At 43.7% G+C, this 18,439-nt stretch overlaps 1 protein-coding gene and 1 long non-coding RNA gene across 7 annotated transcripts in view; both read right to left on the bottom strand.

The window, feature by feature from the left end:
- LOC120548664 overlaps window positions 1-3,458 on the bottom strand; it is a 133,951-nt gene extending 130,493 nt beyond the window's left edge. For 4 of the 6 annotated variants that reach the window (XR_005637241.1, XR_005637242.1, XR_005637239.1 and 1 more), the window contains exons 1-2: window positions 3,118-3,343; window positions 2,127-2,231 (exon numbers count right to left, since the gene is read on the bottom strand). This is a non-coding gene — a long non-coding RNA (uncharacterized LOC120548664). The other 2 variants (XR_005637240.1, XR_005637243.1) reach the window with 2 other exon arrangements.
- Window positions 3,459-4,067: 609 nt separating this feature from the next.
- Window positions 4,068-18,439, bottom strand: part of kif26ab (kinesin family member 26Ab) — a 69,024-nt gene continuing 54,652 nt past the window's right edge. Inside the window, 11 exon segments of the mRNA XM_039786692.1 lie at window positions 4,068-6,144; window positions 6,250-6,400; window positions 7,005-7,028; window positions 7,899-8,092; window positions 8,691-11,949; window positions 12,797-12,959; window positions 13,280-13,439; window positions 14,193-14,376; window positions 15,241-15,398; window positions 15,963-16,185; window positions 17,215-17,427. Of these exon segments, the coding sequence (XP_039642626.1) occupies window positions 5,963-6,144; window positions 6,250-6,400; window positions 7,005-7,028; window positions 7,899-8,092; window positions 8,691-11,949; window positions 12,797-12,959; window positions 13,280-13,439; window positions 14,193-14,376; window positions 15,241-15,398; window positions 15,963-16,185; window positions 17,215-17,427 (4,911 nt within the window). The 3' untranslated portion in view covers window positions 4,068-5,962.

Genomic DNA, 18,439 nt, shown 5'->3' on the forward strand with positions numbered 1-18,439 from the left:
CAGGTTTGCATACACAGGCTGGTTTTGCACTAACGCACTCGAATAAAGAAAGAAAACCTGCACTTATCCTTTTCACTGGCATTTTGTATTTATGGTTGGACTGATATCGTGATGTATCATTATAAGATTGTCTAGCAATATATTGATTATCGCTGTATCGTGATATTATCGGTATCGTGAGCCGCGTATCGTGAGGCAAGCTGTGATTCCCACCCCTAATATCAAACAGCTACTCAAAAGACAAGGTCGGAACACTACTTTTACAGTTTGTAAATTAAAAATAGTTTACATTCTGCAACAGTTTCATGCATTCTGCTTCTGTCATATAATATATAATTTTGTGTGGCCGAGCAAACCCTATAGTAATCAAAGCTTTCAGTAAACATGACATTAAAATGTTTTTTATATTCCATGTACTCCTGACAGTAGAATAAGCCACAATTAACCCAAATAAAGGCCCAGTCATGCAAAAGAAAAAAATTAATATGATATACTCTGAAACCGCCAGAATCTTGAAAAATACTGCAATACATATTTTTGGTCACACCTCCCAGCACTAATTAAAACCATACACAACACTGACTTAAGACATCATCCTCCCCAGCTCTGCCCTTTGGTCCAAATATGGTCACTTCTGGCTCCAAAATACCAAGATGGTGACAGGCAAAATGCTAACTCCTGGCTTCAAAACGGCAATCTACAAACCAATGGGTGACATCACTGATGCTACGTCCATTATTTTTACACCCTATGGTTTAAACTCATGACCCACATTCTGCTCCTCATTACCATCTAAACCAGATGGGCTGGACAAGGACTCGGGGAGTTCAGTAATGGGAATACAAGGGAGATGATTCACATTACAGTTTGTACCAGTATGGTGAATTGTTAGCCCTATATTAACTACATAATTCCAGCTATAATGGCAATGCTTGCTAGTTCCCTAGCCTCTCTTGTCCTGATGCTTGGTAAATTACACACAGTAAACAAGGTTAAATCTTCAGCAATAGATCATTTCAAGCTGTCCCTGAAAGGCTAATTAATTCACTTTTACATTATGGATTGCGTTTGTTTGATTTACTGCCTGTAGTGTTATCTCAGCTCAGTGGCATGTTGTCAGACTTGTATGGCCACCCATCCTGAATTTACAGTGCATATTGGGGAAAGCCTTCAGGACAACAACTCTTAAACAGTTTCTGTCTTGGTGCAAAACTCCTCACACATGCAATATGTCCTGAGAATAGAGATGTCAATGGTTACGACCCCCCTGAAGCACGACTACGCAGGCAGAGAGACCGTGTGTGTGTGTGTGTGTGTGTGTGTGTGTGTGTGTGTGTGTGTGTGTGTGTGTGTGTGTGTGTGTGGCTTACATCTTGCCTAGCCTCTGATAATTTAAGGCGCCAGCTTGTTTTAATTACTGAGAATAAGTGGCAGCATTTGGTCAGGTTTATGGGTCTTCTTCAAAGAGCAATCTTGGTTTAGACCAACCAATCTGTGGGACTGCAGAGCTGTAAATCCAAATGTGAGCAACTACTTCCACTAACAATGCCCAGGGCAGATGCAGGCAGCCTAACAGAGGCGGATAGAAAGAATTGTTGAAGTGAACTCTTCTCTGCATGGACTCCGTTTGACAAGAGAAACCATTTTTTACAGTACAGACGTTGGAATGTTAGCAGACGATAATGGAAACAAAATACAAAAGGGAAATCTTTCAAATGGACTAAGAATTTGAGTCAATTGGGATTGCTTTTGGATGAAAACTCTCAGTGAGTACAGTTCCAACAGAGGGTCACTGATGGGTTGGGGTGAAGGGTGACAGAGGACTCCTGACTTTTCAGTGAACTCATTTCTATTCTCATACAACACCCAACTCCCTGCTAATGATGAGAGCCCTGAGGCAAAGTGGGCTGGGACACACGGGGCTGACTGAGCTCAGAAGCCGTCAGATGTCTGTAGCAGCCCTGGCCAACTGTTTCCACTCAGACACCGACTTCCTAAGAGCAACGAGGTACAGTCTGAGCCAAACAGGATCTTGAATGATTTGTTAAAAGTATTTTGCTGTCTGCCAAATCACTACAGGCTGAAAACTAACTGAATACTAATTAAAAAAAAATACAATTTCCTACCTTGTATGTCAGAATCGTGTGTAGCTGCGCATTTGATTCCCCTGTATGGTAAACTCCGCCTGGGATGGTCTTCACAAGGTATCAAAGAGGCCAAAACCACTGAGCCTGAAGAGCAAAAATTTGATTTAGAATTAGATTTGAAACCAGCTGGTCTTGCAAGTCAGCCATATTAACCTCTTATTCTTTTGATCAAAACAGAATTAACCAGGAGGGGTCAAGATATTATTGCACAGCAGGGTTCAAGTTCTAGCTGAACACACTTGCACATCTACTGTATAATACTCAACAGGACTCCATGTAGCACACTGAGCAAAAGGCTCTCCTGATACAGAGTGTAATTAATCACTCTGGACTTGCACTTTTCTAATTTATCCCATATATATATATATATATATATATAAACTCAACACTTAATTTAGCTACTGTTGCTTCAAGAAGCAGAGACAACTGTATATTCTCCCACAAGGAGCACAATATCATCCACAAAATGTAGGCTAAATAAGTTTGGGGGTTTGTGAGATTTAGTTTTTAAAACACTATTAATTTCAACCTGCATATTGGGTCCAGCAATCCGTGGAAACCTACAGTAGTTGAAAAAAAACTGCCACAAAATGCACATTTAAGCAAAGATATAAAATTGCATCATAGTGGAATAAACCAGTGGTAGGCTAGTGTATTTTTGTGTGGTGTGACGCTAATGTAACAACATAAAATAACCATACTTGACTGGCAGCCACTGTTACCTCCTTCCCGTAAAGGTTATGCTTAATTAAAATTGTTTCAAAATGTGTTAGGCCTACTGCGTGGGCAGACAGGTGTTTTCAATTATGGCTGATTAAACCTCTGCTCAGTTGGACAGAGCTATGCTAGCTAGGAAGTGCACGAGGTCTTCAAACCAAACTCAGTAACGTTACCAATAAAAATGATAATGTGTAAGCTAGCTAGCTAGCTTGTCAGTTCAACCACATTAAAAAACATTCTCACACTTTACCTCTAGTGGTATCTCGCTGTGCAAACAGCTGGAGGTTGGCTTTGTTTTCAGATATATTTATGTGAGATCTGTCGCTAACGTTACCCCAGTATATGATACCGGTGAATAAGTTGTTATGATGTTCCAACACTATCGGCCTATTACACATGCGACATTTATTTTCTGAGACAACTTCCCCGTTACTCTGGTTAATCCAGGAAAGACGCTGAGAACAGTATTTTTCTGATTTAGGCCTCTTACTGGGAATGTATTGTCCATCATGTCCTTAGGGTGCATCAGGAGAATCAATCAACAGTCTGACACGCCCACAGTGATGAGAGGTCATATCAGGCAAATTGAGAAACACCTGTGGTGGTGGCGGTGTAACATTTTGCGTTAATAGGGCCCTAATATTGGCATTTCTCCAGATTTCCGTATAGCCTACCCTGGGTGTGTAAATGTCAAATTGTAGCTACCGTTTATAGTTGAGTCAGAGCATTGCTGTGGATCTTGAACGCCTTTTTTATTTTGTGCAACAAATTAATTTAAAATGTAGACTACTTGTTACATGTTTTGTCTAATGCCAAGAGTACCATATATCCCATTGTGTTGTTTTATATCAAACTAATGGAAATCTTATGAGTTTGTAAATTGCATAAAGACGGAAAATGAAGGTCTGCAAAATTACACCAATGTCGGTGTGTCATACTGTTTTTGTCAACATTTGATTGATTGATGATTTCTTATGTGGTTTAGGTTCTAGCCTACCTGTTATGTAGGAGGCAATTAACAGAGGAAAAAAATGAAAGCTCAAGTAGACTGTTGATGTAGAGCGGACAATAATGTAAATGTTTGAATTTCCCAAGAAGATTGCAAACTTTCAGCCTTTTCTTCTTTGCAATGGTGTGGAAACAAACAATCCCATGACTGTAGAATATGTGACCGAGGGAAAAACATTCAACTCTGAATCATCAGTTAGAAGAAACATTTTATTCACAGGTACTGTAAAAGTAAAACACAAGCTGCCATATCGTACATTTATACACAGGGTTTGAAAATCCTATACAAAAACAAAGATATTCGAAAATATGAGTTTTGATATGAAATATGACCTCACATATAATAATTTCTTGGAAAAAAGGTCTTGGTTTGGTAATAGTTATTTAATTTATGAGCCTAACCCCACATTAGTGAAAACTGAAGTTATTGTAAAAAATTAGAATGATAAAAATGGAGTAGAAATCATTCTTAAAAAATGATTAAAAAATCTCATGCAGCATCTTCAGAGAGGGCCTGAGAGAGTACATCTTTGTAAAAGAAAGAAAAAAACAAAGTCATATTTGTCACAGATATAGAAATCAAACATACCAAAATACAACAAAGCCAGTTTGTTTTTCATAACAATAATTTTTACCGATCATCTTTGTTCTCTGTGTCAGCCATTAACAAGCACATTATAGCAGCTACAAAGAGCTGATATCATGATTGATTTTCCTAAACAATGTCCCGATCATTTCCTCTTATTCACTGCATCATTTCACAGGAAACTAACAATTCATGAGTCATTGTTTGAGACACTGGATCAACTTTCTTAATTTGCCTATTAAAAAAAAATTAAAATAAAATATAACGGAACAAAAGAGGCCAAACTGTGTTGCTGCCCTTTAGTCAGCATTGAGGTTCTTACAGTAATTGCAGTAAATGTATTGGAATGCATAGAGCCGAGGCTTGGTAGCGCTTGAAAGTATTGTATAGGAGGCCAGTAGACTTGTGCAATCTCATCTGTGCCTCTTTGTTTTACAGAGTATAAATGGCACCCAGTCAAAGCCCATTTGGAGAAAAATTGGGCTCATGGATTAGCACTGCTATCAGTGTAACCATTCATCATGCTATCCTCAATGGTTAGTGTAGAGAAGGTTAAGTCTCTCAGGGTTGCTTGACCATATACTGTATTGAGGCACCAGAGAGAATGGCTGAATCAAGAATAATCACTCACTATTCATCACAGTGGCCCTCTGATTGATATGTTTTGGCGTAATCACTCATTTTCAGTAAGATAAACACAGGCAAGCACAGCTTGAATAAGCCCTCCGTCCCCCAACATAACTGCTGCTCTACCTTAGTGCATCCACTGAGACCCATTTTGATCAAGGCAACTGGAGGGAAAAACATTCACTCAACCCTGCTGGCTTTCACAGGCCAGCTGGCAGGTGATGAGTGACAACAGCAAATGCAGTCCTTGATGAGATAACATAGTCCAGTTTGAAAATCTAGAAAACTACAGAACCAGAGAGTTAACATAAGGCGCAAGAGGCTGAATGAACATGGATAAAATGCTGACTGAGGTTTGAAACAAGAGAAAAGGCAAAGTCTGGGAGCGCAATAACATTAGCTTATTGCTTTTTTCTTTTTTCCTCTTTATTTTGTTTCCTTTAAAAAGGATATTTATACACACCACATAATCATATAAATACACTATACAATGCAATATAAAATATTTTTCTTAAAAGCAATATGTTCAGGGTTTGCTTAAGTATGCTTAAGATACCTGCACCATATGAAAAATAATGACTCAAAATAAAACAATACAAAAGGCACTTCCAGGTGTTGTTCATTGACTCTTGAGTAGGTGATGGCCACTGCCTTGTCATGACAGGCAACAACAATTGTGCTCGCGTTTCATTTCTCTGCCATTAAAAAATGTCCTGGTCAGCGAGGCACTGTAGCTCGTCGTTTTCATGCAAAGATCCACTCTCATGTCATCTCTGTCACTTGTTGTTCTTCATTCCAGTGATATCAATAGATACATTTCATCATCCTTTGTTTTCTCACTTCCTCATTTCTCTACCTCAACTTTCTTTTGTCCTCAGACTTCTACTTCACGCAGTCCCTCTTGAGCACCAGATTTTGGCATGCTGATGTCAAAGCAGGTCACCATCATGACACGGGACTTGCATAGATTGACACAAAACTCCAGCTCCTCTGTGGCCTGTGCCAAAGCCTCCAGGTACTCCGGAGACTCTTTATCCAAATTCTGGTCCACCTCAACTGTTGAAAAGAGGAAATTAATGTTTGGTTACATGGTTTGTCTCTAAAGATCTTTTAAAATTTAGATATCAACTTAAAGTAAAATAACATTTAGCAGTCACTTACACTCTCCCATCCACTTGCTGGGGTCCATCATTAGTCGGGCCTTGGTGTCTTCCAGCTCCTCCAACAACACCTCATACTTTGCCCTCAGTTCCCTCACTTGCTGTTGCCTTCTCTCCAGCATCTTCAGTTTACTGTTGAAATAAAGCAGGCCCTGAGAGAACAAAGAATATTATTAATTACAGTTGTTGAAAGTAAAACATCCCAAAAGTTCAAACTGGCACAGCATTTAGTAGGAAAACTACCAGTAAAAGTAATTCTTAAGCTACCATATTACTATGTCATGTTTTAGAACCCAGCCCCCAAAGAGTATACCATACTGTACATTACATGTCATTTAGCTGATGCTTTTATCCAAAGCGACTTACAATTGCTATATATGTCAGAGGTCGCACGCCTCTGGAGCAACTAGGGATTAAGTGTCTTGCTCAGGGACACATTGGTTGATGTATCACAGTGGGAATTGAACCCAGGTCTCCCCCACCGAAGGCATGTGTCATATCCACTGCGCCATCACCACCCTCACTGTATGCTGTAAGCTACTGTATACTGAACAATAAAGTAGCCAATACAATAAAAAAAAAACTTAGTCTAAGAAGCTGAGTTGTGCTGTAAATGTGGGAAATGTTCAGGTTTTATGAAGTAAAAAATGATGTTTCCTTCATTGTGGGCTGATTTATGATTATGGTTATGTAACGACTGTAATACAGCATGTGCTGCTAATAATGAAACCTCAGTCATCAATAAAATTAGCTCACCTTGTCAACATCCTGGAATGGTAGCTGAAGACAAGATTGGGGGAAACAAATAAAACAAGTTAGCATGTTCAACAGACATAATAATGTATGAATAGCATATAGTAACAGTATGTGAACAGTATGTAATTTCGGAATAGCGAGGGACAGTCACAGAAAAGCTATTTTGTCATTCAGGAAGTGATGGCTGGAGTTCCCTTTTCCATAATTGAAAGTAAATCAAACCCCATCTAGCTGATTTAGTATCTTCTCTTAACAAATCCCTGTCTGGCTGCGGCAAACTTGTGCGAGCAGTTAATGATCCACAGAAGAGGAGTAAGCTATTAAAAGCGGTCAGGCGTCCAGTGATGATGAGTACTAGCGGTAAGCTGATTTGGGCTGGTGTTGGGCGCCCCTGCATTCATCACACATTCCCTGACCAATCTTCTCACACTATCTTCCTTTTCATTCTTACTCCCCCGCACACATCACCATCGTCAGCAGTAAGCCGAGTCATCACTCATATCCAAACCAATTAACCCTCATCAGTAATTGCCTCCTGAACTCTTGACATTCCTGAGGAACGCTGCCAAAATACCACGCTCTGGGAATCTGGACGCAGACATTTAAACTCCGGGATTTGCCACTGAGCTGACTGAAGGTCAGACGTCTGAGACGTATTATTACTGTCTTGTTCTTTAAAAAGAAACTGGGAAGAAGTGAGCCAAGACATTCCCACAATGCAAGTCAATCTGACACATCTTGAGCGTGCATTGCATCAATGTCACACATGCAAAATATGGCTGAGGCTCAGCAAGAGGGATTCACGAGACCTTAACCCAGACATAACATTATCTTAAACAAGTTCAGCAAGATGTACCAGCACATAGAACAAGTCAGGAGAGACCCTCTGCTCACCTCTGTGGTTTCCTCCTGACGCCGCCTCTGGAGCCGCTCTACATCATCAATCTCATACACCTTGATCTCAAAAGGCTCCTTCAGAGGTCCTGACATAGGAGGCAAGTCCACCCACTGGCCTGCTGTGCCCACCTTCTTCCCAAGGGAAGAGGAGTCTGGCAGGGGTGCCGGGATGAGCCGTCGTCTCTGGAAGCCTATAAAGTCATGCGTACAGTCAGACAGGCACCATGGTAACATAAAGTAATAGTGTTTGCTGGGATTTGTGAGAAAATATGTATGAGTCTCACACTTAGATGTAAAGTGATGCAAGGCTTTACATGGGCCGGCAGAGTTGCGGTGATTGAATATTTATAAGGGTTTCAAAAGGATGGTTTAATGCACATGAATTGCAATGGTTATATATACAGGGCTACAAAAACCTGAACCAGATCACTGCTGCTCCTGTTCAACTAATCTTATCTGATCTGATCATCACACATTGGAGGTTGTCTTGTTTGAAACATTCATTATCATTTTCCCATATATGTATGAATAATGTATTCTGCTGATTCAGGAGGAGAGAAAATCCAATGATACACCAATTTGTGAATGTAATAAGAATGGATTCATAAAGTTAGAACTGCTATATGGCTAATATCCTAGGAGAGGGCATATATTTCTGGATACGTGCAGCTTCACAGCCAAGCACTGTTTGTTAGATCTCACACTGCTATTACCAATATGATGTGTGTGAATATTACCTGTAACTGCATTGGTACGTGTAAAACCCCAAATTCCAAATGAGTTTCTCACCATTTGCTCTCTTCTTGGGATACTTGGAGCTCCTTGTTCTGCCTGAAGATGACATGCCGCTCTCGCTCATGGAGTCATGGGCAGAGGAAGCGCTGCCTGTGGCTTCGCTGTCGCGGATCATGCTTTCATATCCACTGCTGCCACCACTGTGGTAGAACAGGGCTGTGCGGCCCATAGCTGGAGGCATCTCTCCGCTCAACACACTACTGTTGTCACTGCCATGGCCGCTGCTGTAGCGTTGAGGTCGCCTGGGTGCTGTGATTTTGCTGTACGGAGAGGGCAGCATGGCTATGGGGGATTTGTCATCACTCACGTTCACCCCGCTGTCATTCCCGCTGTCTGAATCTCCTGAACCTCTCATTTGTTTGCCTGATATGTTGCCTGTTGCCAGTTCGCTCACACGGCTGTTGGCAGCCCTCATGGCCTGCTTCGTGCCCATGATAGTTCCTCTCCCAGGCTTACTGCTGACAGCAGCAGTGGCTCGAGGAGCTGATGTCCGTCCTGATGGAGGGAGGTTGGCATTGGTATTTCTGGTCACAGGCGTGGCCAAAGATTTGGTAGAGGAGCTTAGGCCCTTGGAGTTGTTGACTGACAGTGAGCGTGCCTTACTACCATTGACTGCTCCTAATGCTCTGGGATTTACAGAAGCTTTTTGTTGACCAGGTTTGCCAATACTTCCTCCACTTGATGGAGATGATGGGCATGTAGCTATAGGAGAGCTGGATGAATTGGGAATACCAAATCTAGGAATGGACTTGCTGGATTTGCTCCCAAGACTTGCCCCGCTATTCTCTCTGCTAAGCGCAGCTCTGGAACCCGATAAGGACAGGCTTTCACACCTTTCCAGGGACATTTGACTGCCGTAATGCTGCCCAGCCTCTCCTCTCGGCCCTCTGATCTTCAAGCTGGAGGTAACTTTGGCTGTGTTGAGGCTGGAGGTTTTGAAACTGTCCACTCTGTGACGTACCTCAAGCTCATCCTCTGATACAGCAGCCCTTGATCCAGAGGCCCTTCCTGCTTCCCCATATGCTGACTTTAAGGCACTTTGGGGCAGCAGGATCTTAGTCTTCTGGTCAAGACTGGACTTTCTCACTGGAGGTGGGGGAGGTGAGGTGCAACCAGGTTTAGGGAGATTGCTCGCTTTCTGTGAGCTAGCCTTGTTGTTTTTCCCCAGGGAGGAGTATTTAAGGCTTGTAGTACATGCAATAATATCTTGGGTCCCCTTGTAGTCTGTGGAGGAATGGATGACGGGCACTGTTCCCAGGGTGGTGGCACCTCGTCTCAGCTGAGGCATTTTGCTTGGTGGATTCTTACTGGCTGACTTCTCACAGCCATCGACCACCCTCTGGGATGAGGTAGACCCCTGTACCTTGGGTGGGCGAGGTACACTGTTGCTGTTGTTGGATGTTTTGCTATAAGTGATGCCACTGGGGGGATTTCGGAGGAATTTGCTGGTGCTGCTGGAGTCGGAAAACTGAGGCTCTGAGTGGTTGTCAACACGCTGCCAAGGATCCTCCTGCTTAGCCTCTTGCCTTGGAGGCTCTCTACTGTTGCTGCTGCTACTGCTACTACTATGAGAGATGGATGAGGTAGGTTTAATCTTCCTGGGCAGACTGGAGTGGACTATGGAGGGGCCCTGTGGAAGCTGAGAAGAGCTAAGCGAGTGAGCTTTAGTTACTTTAGATGTGAATCTGAGGGAGCCTTTGGCTGATTCTGGAGATGGGGGGCACTTTGTCAAAGATAGTTTGCTTGAGGCGGCACTATCACTGTCTAGTTCAGAAAAACTGAATCCACTGTCATTTAAGGAGTTCTTGGCATCTCTAGGAGAGGATACACAATGGAACATATCCAGGGAATCAAAGTAAAAGGCGACCTCTGGTCCCATGTGTTTGGCCTGTGGAAGGAAGACGTCTGTGGAATGAGCCCCTTCACTCTCCAAGGTGCAGACACTAACCTCACTCAGCCAAGAGCTGATAGATGAACCGCTGCTATCTACACACTCCGTTGCTCCCTCCTGGAGGGGTGTGACCACTGCGATATTCACCTCTGATCCTCCCAAGGCCGACGTGTAGGCATCAAATTCATCATTGATGCTGCTGATGATGCTAACAGGTCGGGAACCAGAGGCCAGGGCCTGAAGGGAGCAATCACTGTTAAAGCTGATAATGCTGGATGGTCGACCTTTATCTACAATACTGCCTATAGATAGCTCCTCCACCACAGTGAACACCAGCTCATCCTCTCCATTAAGCTCCACGGGCTGCTGCAACGTCACAGTGGCTCTCAGGATGTCCCGATCCAGACATCTTTCCCTCAAGGTAGAGCGCACCTGGCACACCTCCACCGGAGCTCTGAGCAGAGGGGAAGTGTAAGGATCCCTCTTTTTCACAGCCTGGTGGCTCATTCCTACAGGAGGCATTCTGGTGCTGGATCTTTCCTCATTTCCAGTATTTGCCACTCTCTGCTGTAAAGGAGGTGGGGCTGGCTTGGGCAAAGCTTTCTTGTTGAAGTATACCTTCTCCCTCACCACAGGCTCAGAATTGGGTCCTGAAGCAGTTGCGAGTTTGTTAGTGCTAACTCTGCTTTCTGAAACCAAGGCTTTCTCGCCATCAGCGCTGGTCCTGCACACATTTTGAACACTATCTGATGGTGCCATTTCTGCAGCTATGCATTGTGTCTTGGCATTGTCCAGTTTCAATTTAGTGTTAGGACTGCAGGATGGTTGTGCGGTAACAGATTTAGGAGATTGTTTGGGTGAGATGCCCTCTTGGGTGTAAGAAATATTTGCTACAGTCTTTGGTGAAACAGAGCCTTGGCTCTCCTTAGATAAGTCGGTCTTGGGGCTAGCCTGGCCTCGCTTGCCCTCTCCAACAAAGGCAGTGGGTTCTTCACTGCCATCTATACACTCCAGCCTCTCCTGGAGCTCAGCAAATGTGTTGCATTTAAAGAACTGGTCTCTGTCGAGAGGGCCGTCTTTTCCAGACTTCTTTCTGTTCAGGGAGGGGATGATTGGAACAAAGGCAGGTGGGCCTTCATTGTCACTAAGCTCCCTGTCCGAGATGGCAGTTCCCCCAGGGCCCACGTAAATGACAGTGTCACAAGACTGTTCACTACTGGAGGAGTAGTCTGGGTCACTGAGCATGGAGGGCAGGTCTGGGTCCAGGGCTACCGTCCGAGGATGGAACGGCCGGAGGTGGGGCGGCCGGCGGATCCTCCCCTCCTCACAGGAACTTTCCCCTCCAGATGAACTGGATGCATACTGCAAAGCAGAAGAACGGTTAGTCTGGGTTTAAAAAATGATCTCATTAAGCGCTGACAGTAATGTGATTCTATCATCTTACAATATTAATGTAACAATCTTTTTTATAAAAACCATTTTAATTTTTATAATTCATACTAGATTCATAAATCATAAAGAAACCAGTCGTAGGGCAAATATTAATTCCTATGACTTTACCAGTCGATATTTATCTAAAGGTTAAAAGTTCACATCAATAGTCACACAGAAATTAATGTCAATAATACAAATCGCTGTACGTGGACTGCATTGTAATCATGCCTGGGACCAATACCAAATAAATACATGCTGTCATTCCACCTAATTATCTGAAGCATATATTTCCCTAATCCGAGGGAATGCATTACACACTTCCTTGGGCAGTGGTATTGATTACATGATCATGTGTTGAGGAGTCGAGAAAAACTAGCTCTGAGTTACTGCACTAATAATCTTTCGTTTGAAGAAGCATTCACACATTCATTTGCTTAATAGCTCCAAAATTACAGGGGGAAGAAAGACTTACGGACATGAGTCGTGGCATGAAATACGAGGAATCCAATAAAAGTTGCACATGAACATTTGGAATGTAATTGCTATAATAGCAATACTTAAGTACAATGTTAACTTAATAATTACTTTGCATTAACATTAAATGGAGCACAGTTATTCAGGATTTGTTATTTAGAAGTATTACAATTTAAGTTGCTAAATGCCTGTAGTTAACTTGTAAAAATGTACCACTGTATTTCTTCCATTACTTATTTATCAGTTTATTACTGCATATGTTAAACCATATTGATCAGTGCTAATCAGTTTATCAGTGTACCTTAGATTTCTTCTTCCTCATGCGGTGGATGCGGGAAGCCAGCTGGATAGTGGTGAGGGAGTCAGCGTAGTTGGCGGGGGCATCAGAGATGTGGGCGATCATGGTGGTTCTGCAGTTGATGTTGCCAAGGGATTCCCTCAACAACATTGTCAGTTTGCTGTCCCTACAGAGTGCATTTACAAGTTTATTAGCAAACAGCACAGTAATATTTCAAAAGAACAATAAAGGTAGGTAACATGTCATGTCATGTGCAACGAGTCATTAGTCTTTTCATACCTGAGTAACTATAATATAATCTTGTGCAACAACAGAGAAAGCTATTATGAGACTTACTAGACAAACTAAATAAACTGTCACACAGTAAACCTGGAAGACTGACGACAAAAAAAAAAATCTATTACTTATAGACAATAACTTCACAGGAGCTAAAACACAGTAAAAGAGACAGTAAAACTAGTAGTGGTTTCTTTCAGGTTTTCTTACCTGTAAGGTACATGTTTTGCTCCATTTGCTAAAGCCATGATGACATTTCCCAGTGCGTTTAGAGAAAGACACAAGCCTCCCCCTCCGTCTCTGCTTTTACTTAAGACTTTTTCACAGCTCCCCAGGTCGATGAGGTGCAGCCTGCTCCGTCCACCTGACACTGTGCCAATGACAGAAGAAGAACCAGGTGAGCTAAATCCAGACACTCCCTCCTCGAAGGCAGTTCCTCACGCACAGTGCCATGATGACAGGAGTGGCATGGCTCAGCCCAGACTAGAACTGTCTCATTTATGTATGAGTAAGATTCTCACGCTGAAGTGATTCAAATTGCAGCCTGACTGGTTAACTCCCACCAGATGTGTAACTCATGGTAACAAGGAGGCCTGTGTACAGTCCCCTTCTACTGATTTAAAATACAGCGAGAGGGAATTGGATATCATTGTAAAAGTCACAGGGCTGATGGGTGAGTGATGTAATTGCTACTGCGGCAGCAAAACATTAAACTCCTGTCAGTAAGGCTTAAAATCTTCATTCACGCTTGACCAAAGCATAATAGATGCATACAAACACATTTCTGTATTGCAGAATCCACAAACATTGCAATTAAGAGGCCTGTCTAATCATACCTCATGTTCCAATCATACCTATAGTGCACTTCTCTGCCATAGCTCACAACAAAACCACCTCATGATTATTCAGTGTGAAAGGGAGGTCACCTTTGATTAGCTATAATTAAGAGAAGATATGGTAAAATAAATTATACTGCAAATCTACTCATTCTTAACATATAGCCTAGAATATATGTAAAAGTGCTGTGAAATTGAACAATGACCAAATTAGTTTATTGCATAAATGTGAGGTGGGAACTTGTTGGAACACTGCTAGAGTTGTAGATGTATCTAATGGTACTAACTTCCTCCCTTGCCGCTCTTCTCCATGCGGTACTGGTAAATGTGCAGAGTGAACAGCATGTGGGAGTTGCGACGCTCCTCCTCCTCTACGTTGGGTCTGCTGGTGCTGCGTGCGGCGATGGCCGCATCCAGAAGGAGGGCAGCTTTCTCAGCCGTCGGGGCACGTAGCTCACTCTGATTTTGGAGCTGTGGGGGGGGGGGAGGAGACAGAGAACAAGGTTGGGGTGAGCAACGGAGACCACATAGGGCTAGAGAAAGATGACAGATGTGAAAAGGATACCGGGGAAGAGTGAGCAAAGAGAAAGAGAGGGGAGCCAGTTAATTGGACCTCGGCACACATTTCTTGCCCATTAGATTAGGTCTCGGGGGCGATTAAAACAGCAGATATGCACACAGAGGGAGGAGGATTAGGAGAGGTAATGGCGGAGCAGGAGGCAGGGGCACTTTCCTCTGCATGGATGTGATGATGGTGGTGGTGAGATACAGAAAGAGAGGAGGGGAAAAGGAAGAGGCAGAAGAGAGAAAGAAGGCAGGGGGCATCATGAAAGGGAGCCCACACGTGGCTGTTGAGAGGAAGAGCATGAAGGTGCTTCACAGAACTGCACAGCCTTTGAAGTCAGAGTCCATACAGATCCCCAAAAAACAACATCTGACGGCAACACCTGTGAGTGCCTTCAAACCTACAGTCTTTCACCATCCCCCAATAACACTTCTATTGTGCTGTAGAGGGCTAGCGCTAACACACGGGTAATAGATGCTGATGGATGCTGACAGGAGAGTCAGTATAAAGGTAAGAAGAAAGCCATCAATACCACAGATGGGCTTGGTGGAAATATAAAACGAGGATTTGAGAGGCAGGTGGGATAGAGCGAGGCGGACTGGGAAGTCCTGAGAGATAGAAAACATACACACACATGCACTCACAAGAAAAAGTCAAACATCTTTGGGAGAGGAAGAGGTAGATCAATACTCAGACAGACTAAGACTATAAATCACAGAGAATGAAAGGATCAGCGAACAAAGAGAGTGGAGAGGTGGAATGCTTCTCACCTGAGTGCCGCAGATGGGATCCTCTCTCAGGTGGATGCCAGGGGACTGGCCCTCCTGCAGGCTGCCGGTGGACACCTCAGACAGCAAGTCCTTCAGCTCCTCATCTTTCCCAAAGATTTCCACGCACGAACACTTCGGACAGAAACGCGCGTGCCCGTCTTCTCCCGGGGCGCCGAAGGGGGGGTAAAAAAAAAAAAGACCGGCCCCCCCCCCGAAGGCCGGGGGGGGGGGGGGGGTTGTTTGGCGCAAATGGTGGGGGGGGGGGGGCCGGCCCGGAAAAAAAAAAAAAGGGATGGAAATGGAAATATTGCCTTGTGTCTGAAAGCCAGCTACACTCACTATATGTTTATACTAAAATTTAATAATTTCATCTTTCATCACGCTGTCTGGAAAGGGCAGGAAGTTAAAAGAAAAGACCTTGATTTGATTTTTTCTGAGGGACATTGTGGTTTAACCACTGCTGATAAAAAAAAAAATCCAGTACATGCAAAATAAAAATACCCTAATCCAAGGACCCATTCCAGAAGCAGAGTAAATCCGTGGAGAATTATACCTGGTGGAAACAGCAGCATGACGAGAGCAAGCCCTTCAGCCTAAGAGCACTGCCCAGGCCAATTACTAAGATTTTAATTACAGCCTGAGTCCTGAAGCTTGGTTGCAACACTTTACCCCCCTCACCCCCACCCCAGACTCACTACCCATTCCTTTTCCTCCAATCTCGCATTCCTTGACTCACTCCGGTGCACCGCTAAGCCAATTGTGGACATCAAGTGCAGCTAACAAAGGGCAATGAGAGTTTTCTTCAGCTAACAAAGGCTCTTGTCTAATCTCTTGCCAGTGGAGGAGCTTACCGAGCTTGACTTGGCCGAAGCAGAAGATGCAGCCGTCTGCACCGTTCACCACAGACTGGATGACCTCAGCTACTGTCCCTGAGCACACCTCAGCCTGTGAAAAACACACAGAGACAGACCCCTCACAGTCAATTTACAATTCAAGAAATACAGTCAAAAAGGCATACTGAGAACAATGGATCCAAACGATATCCTATAAACTAAATAGTTATTTGGCATTGGTTACACCTAAATCACATTAATGGTTTCAGTATTTTTCGTCACTCAGAAGCGTGTGGTTGTTTATGTGTGCCCCAACGTGCTCGTTTTTGCAATCTGTTTCAGCATGGGTCCTCTGGGGCAAGGCTTCTGCAGCAGAGGCCCCTTCCCATACATCAAACTGCAAACAAGGCACCTAACAGCAGAACAGCTTGCTGTTACTGTTAGCCACCAGCAGTGCTGTCCCAGCGGCACAATCTAGCAGCTTGGCTTCAGCTTGCAGCAGCAACATTTAGGCTTTAGCTATCAGCGGCTTACTTAGGAAAATACTTGCTCCAAGTAGGTGGTATGATAGAAGATCTAAGGCTCTCATCGCTACGGAGACACAATACTCTCGCATCTGCTCTCTTAGCTATTTCAAGTTTACTGCACCACAGGGAAATGCATACAATACTTGACCTCAGATTTTTTTTAGTAAACTTGTGACATAGATCCAATCATTCCATTAAAAGACTATGGTGTTTGTTTTAAGATGTGGAGAGAGCAAAACTGGTCTCCACCCAAGTCAGAATATAGTAAACATGTATCTGACCTTTGTCTTTGATCTCGGTGGGTATGCCTGCTGTGGGCTGCAGAGGGCTGAGGTTAGATATAGCTGTTCTATGAAAGGAGAGGTAAGATATAACTGGAGTGGATTCAAATCATTCCCCAGAGGGCTTAAAATGCCCAGCTGTTTGGCCCACACTGGTAAGAATGCCCTCTGACCCAAGACAGGCATTTTTTCTCTAAGCCCCTGGCCACACCCTGCCAGCATGAAGACATCCCTTTGCCCTTGAGAGGCTGAATTCCCACACGACACCATAAAAAAAACACATGCGTACACACACAAACACACATGTAGTACACATCCCCTGCTGGCCCTTACTTGTGAGGCATCCTGGGTAAAAACAGCATCGAAGGCAAATATCTTTGGGACCGCCACAGTGGCAGATCTCCTGTGTCCTGAACTGGAGTGTGGGCTGGACGCGGGGTCGTAGAGGGTCAGCTGCTTCTTCCTGCTGTCCACTTTCAAGAAGGACTGAGACTCGGAGGAGTCTGCAGTCTCCAGAGATGGACAGATACGCATCATCACTTTCACCTAAACCACAGAGTGAGACAGATAAGCAACAACAAAAAAGGAAATAAAAGGGTGGATTAGTAAGTGAGCAAGCATAAAACGTGAAAATGGACTCAGCTGAGAGATGTAAAAATTCATTTTTTCAGGTTCAGCACAGAGGAGGAAAAAAAATCACAGGCAAAGCTTAACATCTTTTTCTTACAGTGCACTAGCAGAGGAAAGAAAAGAAATGTAAGTTAGGCATTCTGAAAGTATAGGTTATAGGTACCCAAACAGAGCATGGCTCAGCATTGTGCATTAACATCACATCCACTGTGTCAGAGTTGATGGACATCGATGGTTGCCATGGAAACACTCAGTCTCACATTGACTGGTGAACCTGATGGGTCAACACATTGCTTAATGGTGTCAGTGAAAGGCAGCAAGGTGGGTATTGAAAGTCACAGCAGAAAATGGTGGAAATGAATGTGTGAAGCGCCACGCTGGGGGATTATCCCTGGAGCAGGGTTGTTTTTCTGGACCAGGAGCAGTTCACCAGCATGGGAGTGCAGGAGCATATGGCCCCCCTCTTATCCCTCCTACACACTATTCCTACTTCAGCTCTCCCTCCCCTCTGTTGCCTGGAAAATGGCAGCTCCCCATTAAGAAGCTGGAAACCCACCCTGTTGCATTCTGGGGCTTGACATTCATGAATTGAGCTAACAATGTTAACACATTCCACAGGTCACGGGACAGCTCATCATGCCCGCACGGTACGACGCTAAAAAGGATGACGGCTTACATCTAAAGGTGTTGATTCGGCACTGCTCTTACAAGCCCATTCGTGTCTAACGTCATTGCCATGGTTACAGGAGTGAGGTAATTCTGCCAGTTGTGTATAGTGGCACCTCTTACAAACAATAGCATAAAGATTTCACCATTTCCTGCCTCTACCATGCTGTGTAGATGTACTGCGTGTGGTTTGTGTGGGTGTGGTCGTGCTTGTGCATGTCAGGCTACATGACATCCCCTACATTAAAATCACCTTCTTTTG

Source organism: Perca fluviatilis, chromosome 20 (genome assembly GCF_010015445.1).
Source record: "Perca fluviatilis chromosome 20, GENO_Pfluv_1.0, whole genome shotgun sequence".
Classification (NCBI taxonomy): domain Eukaryota; kingdom Metazoa; phylum Chordata; class Actinopteri; order Perciformes; family Percidae; genus Perca; species Perca fluviatilis.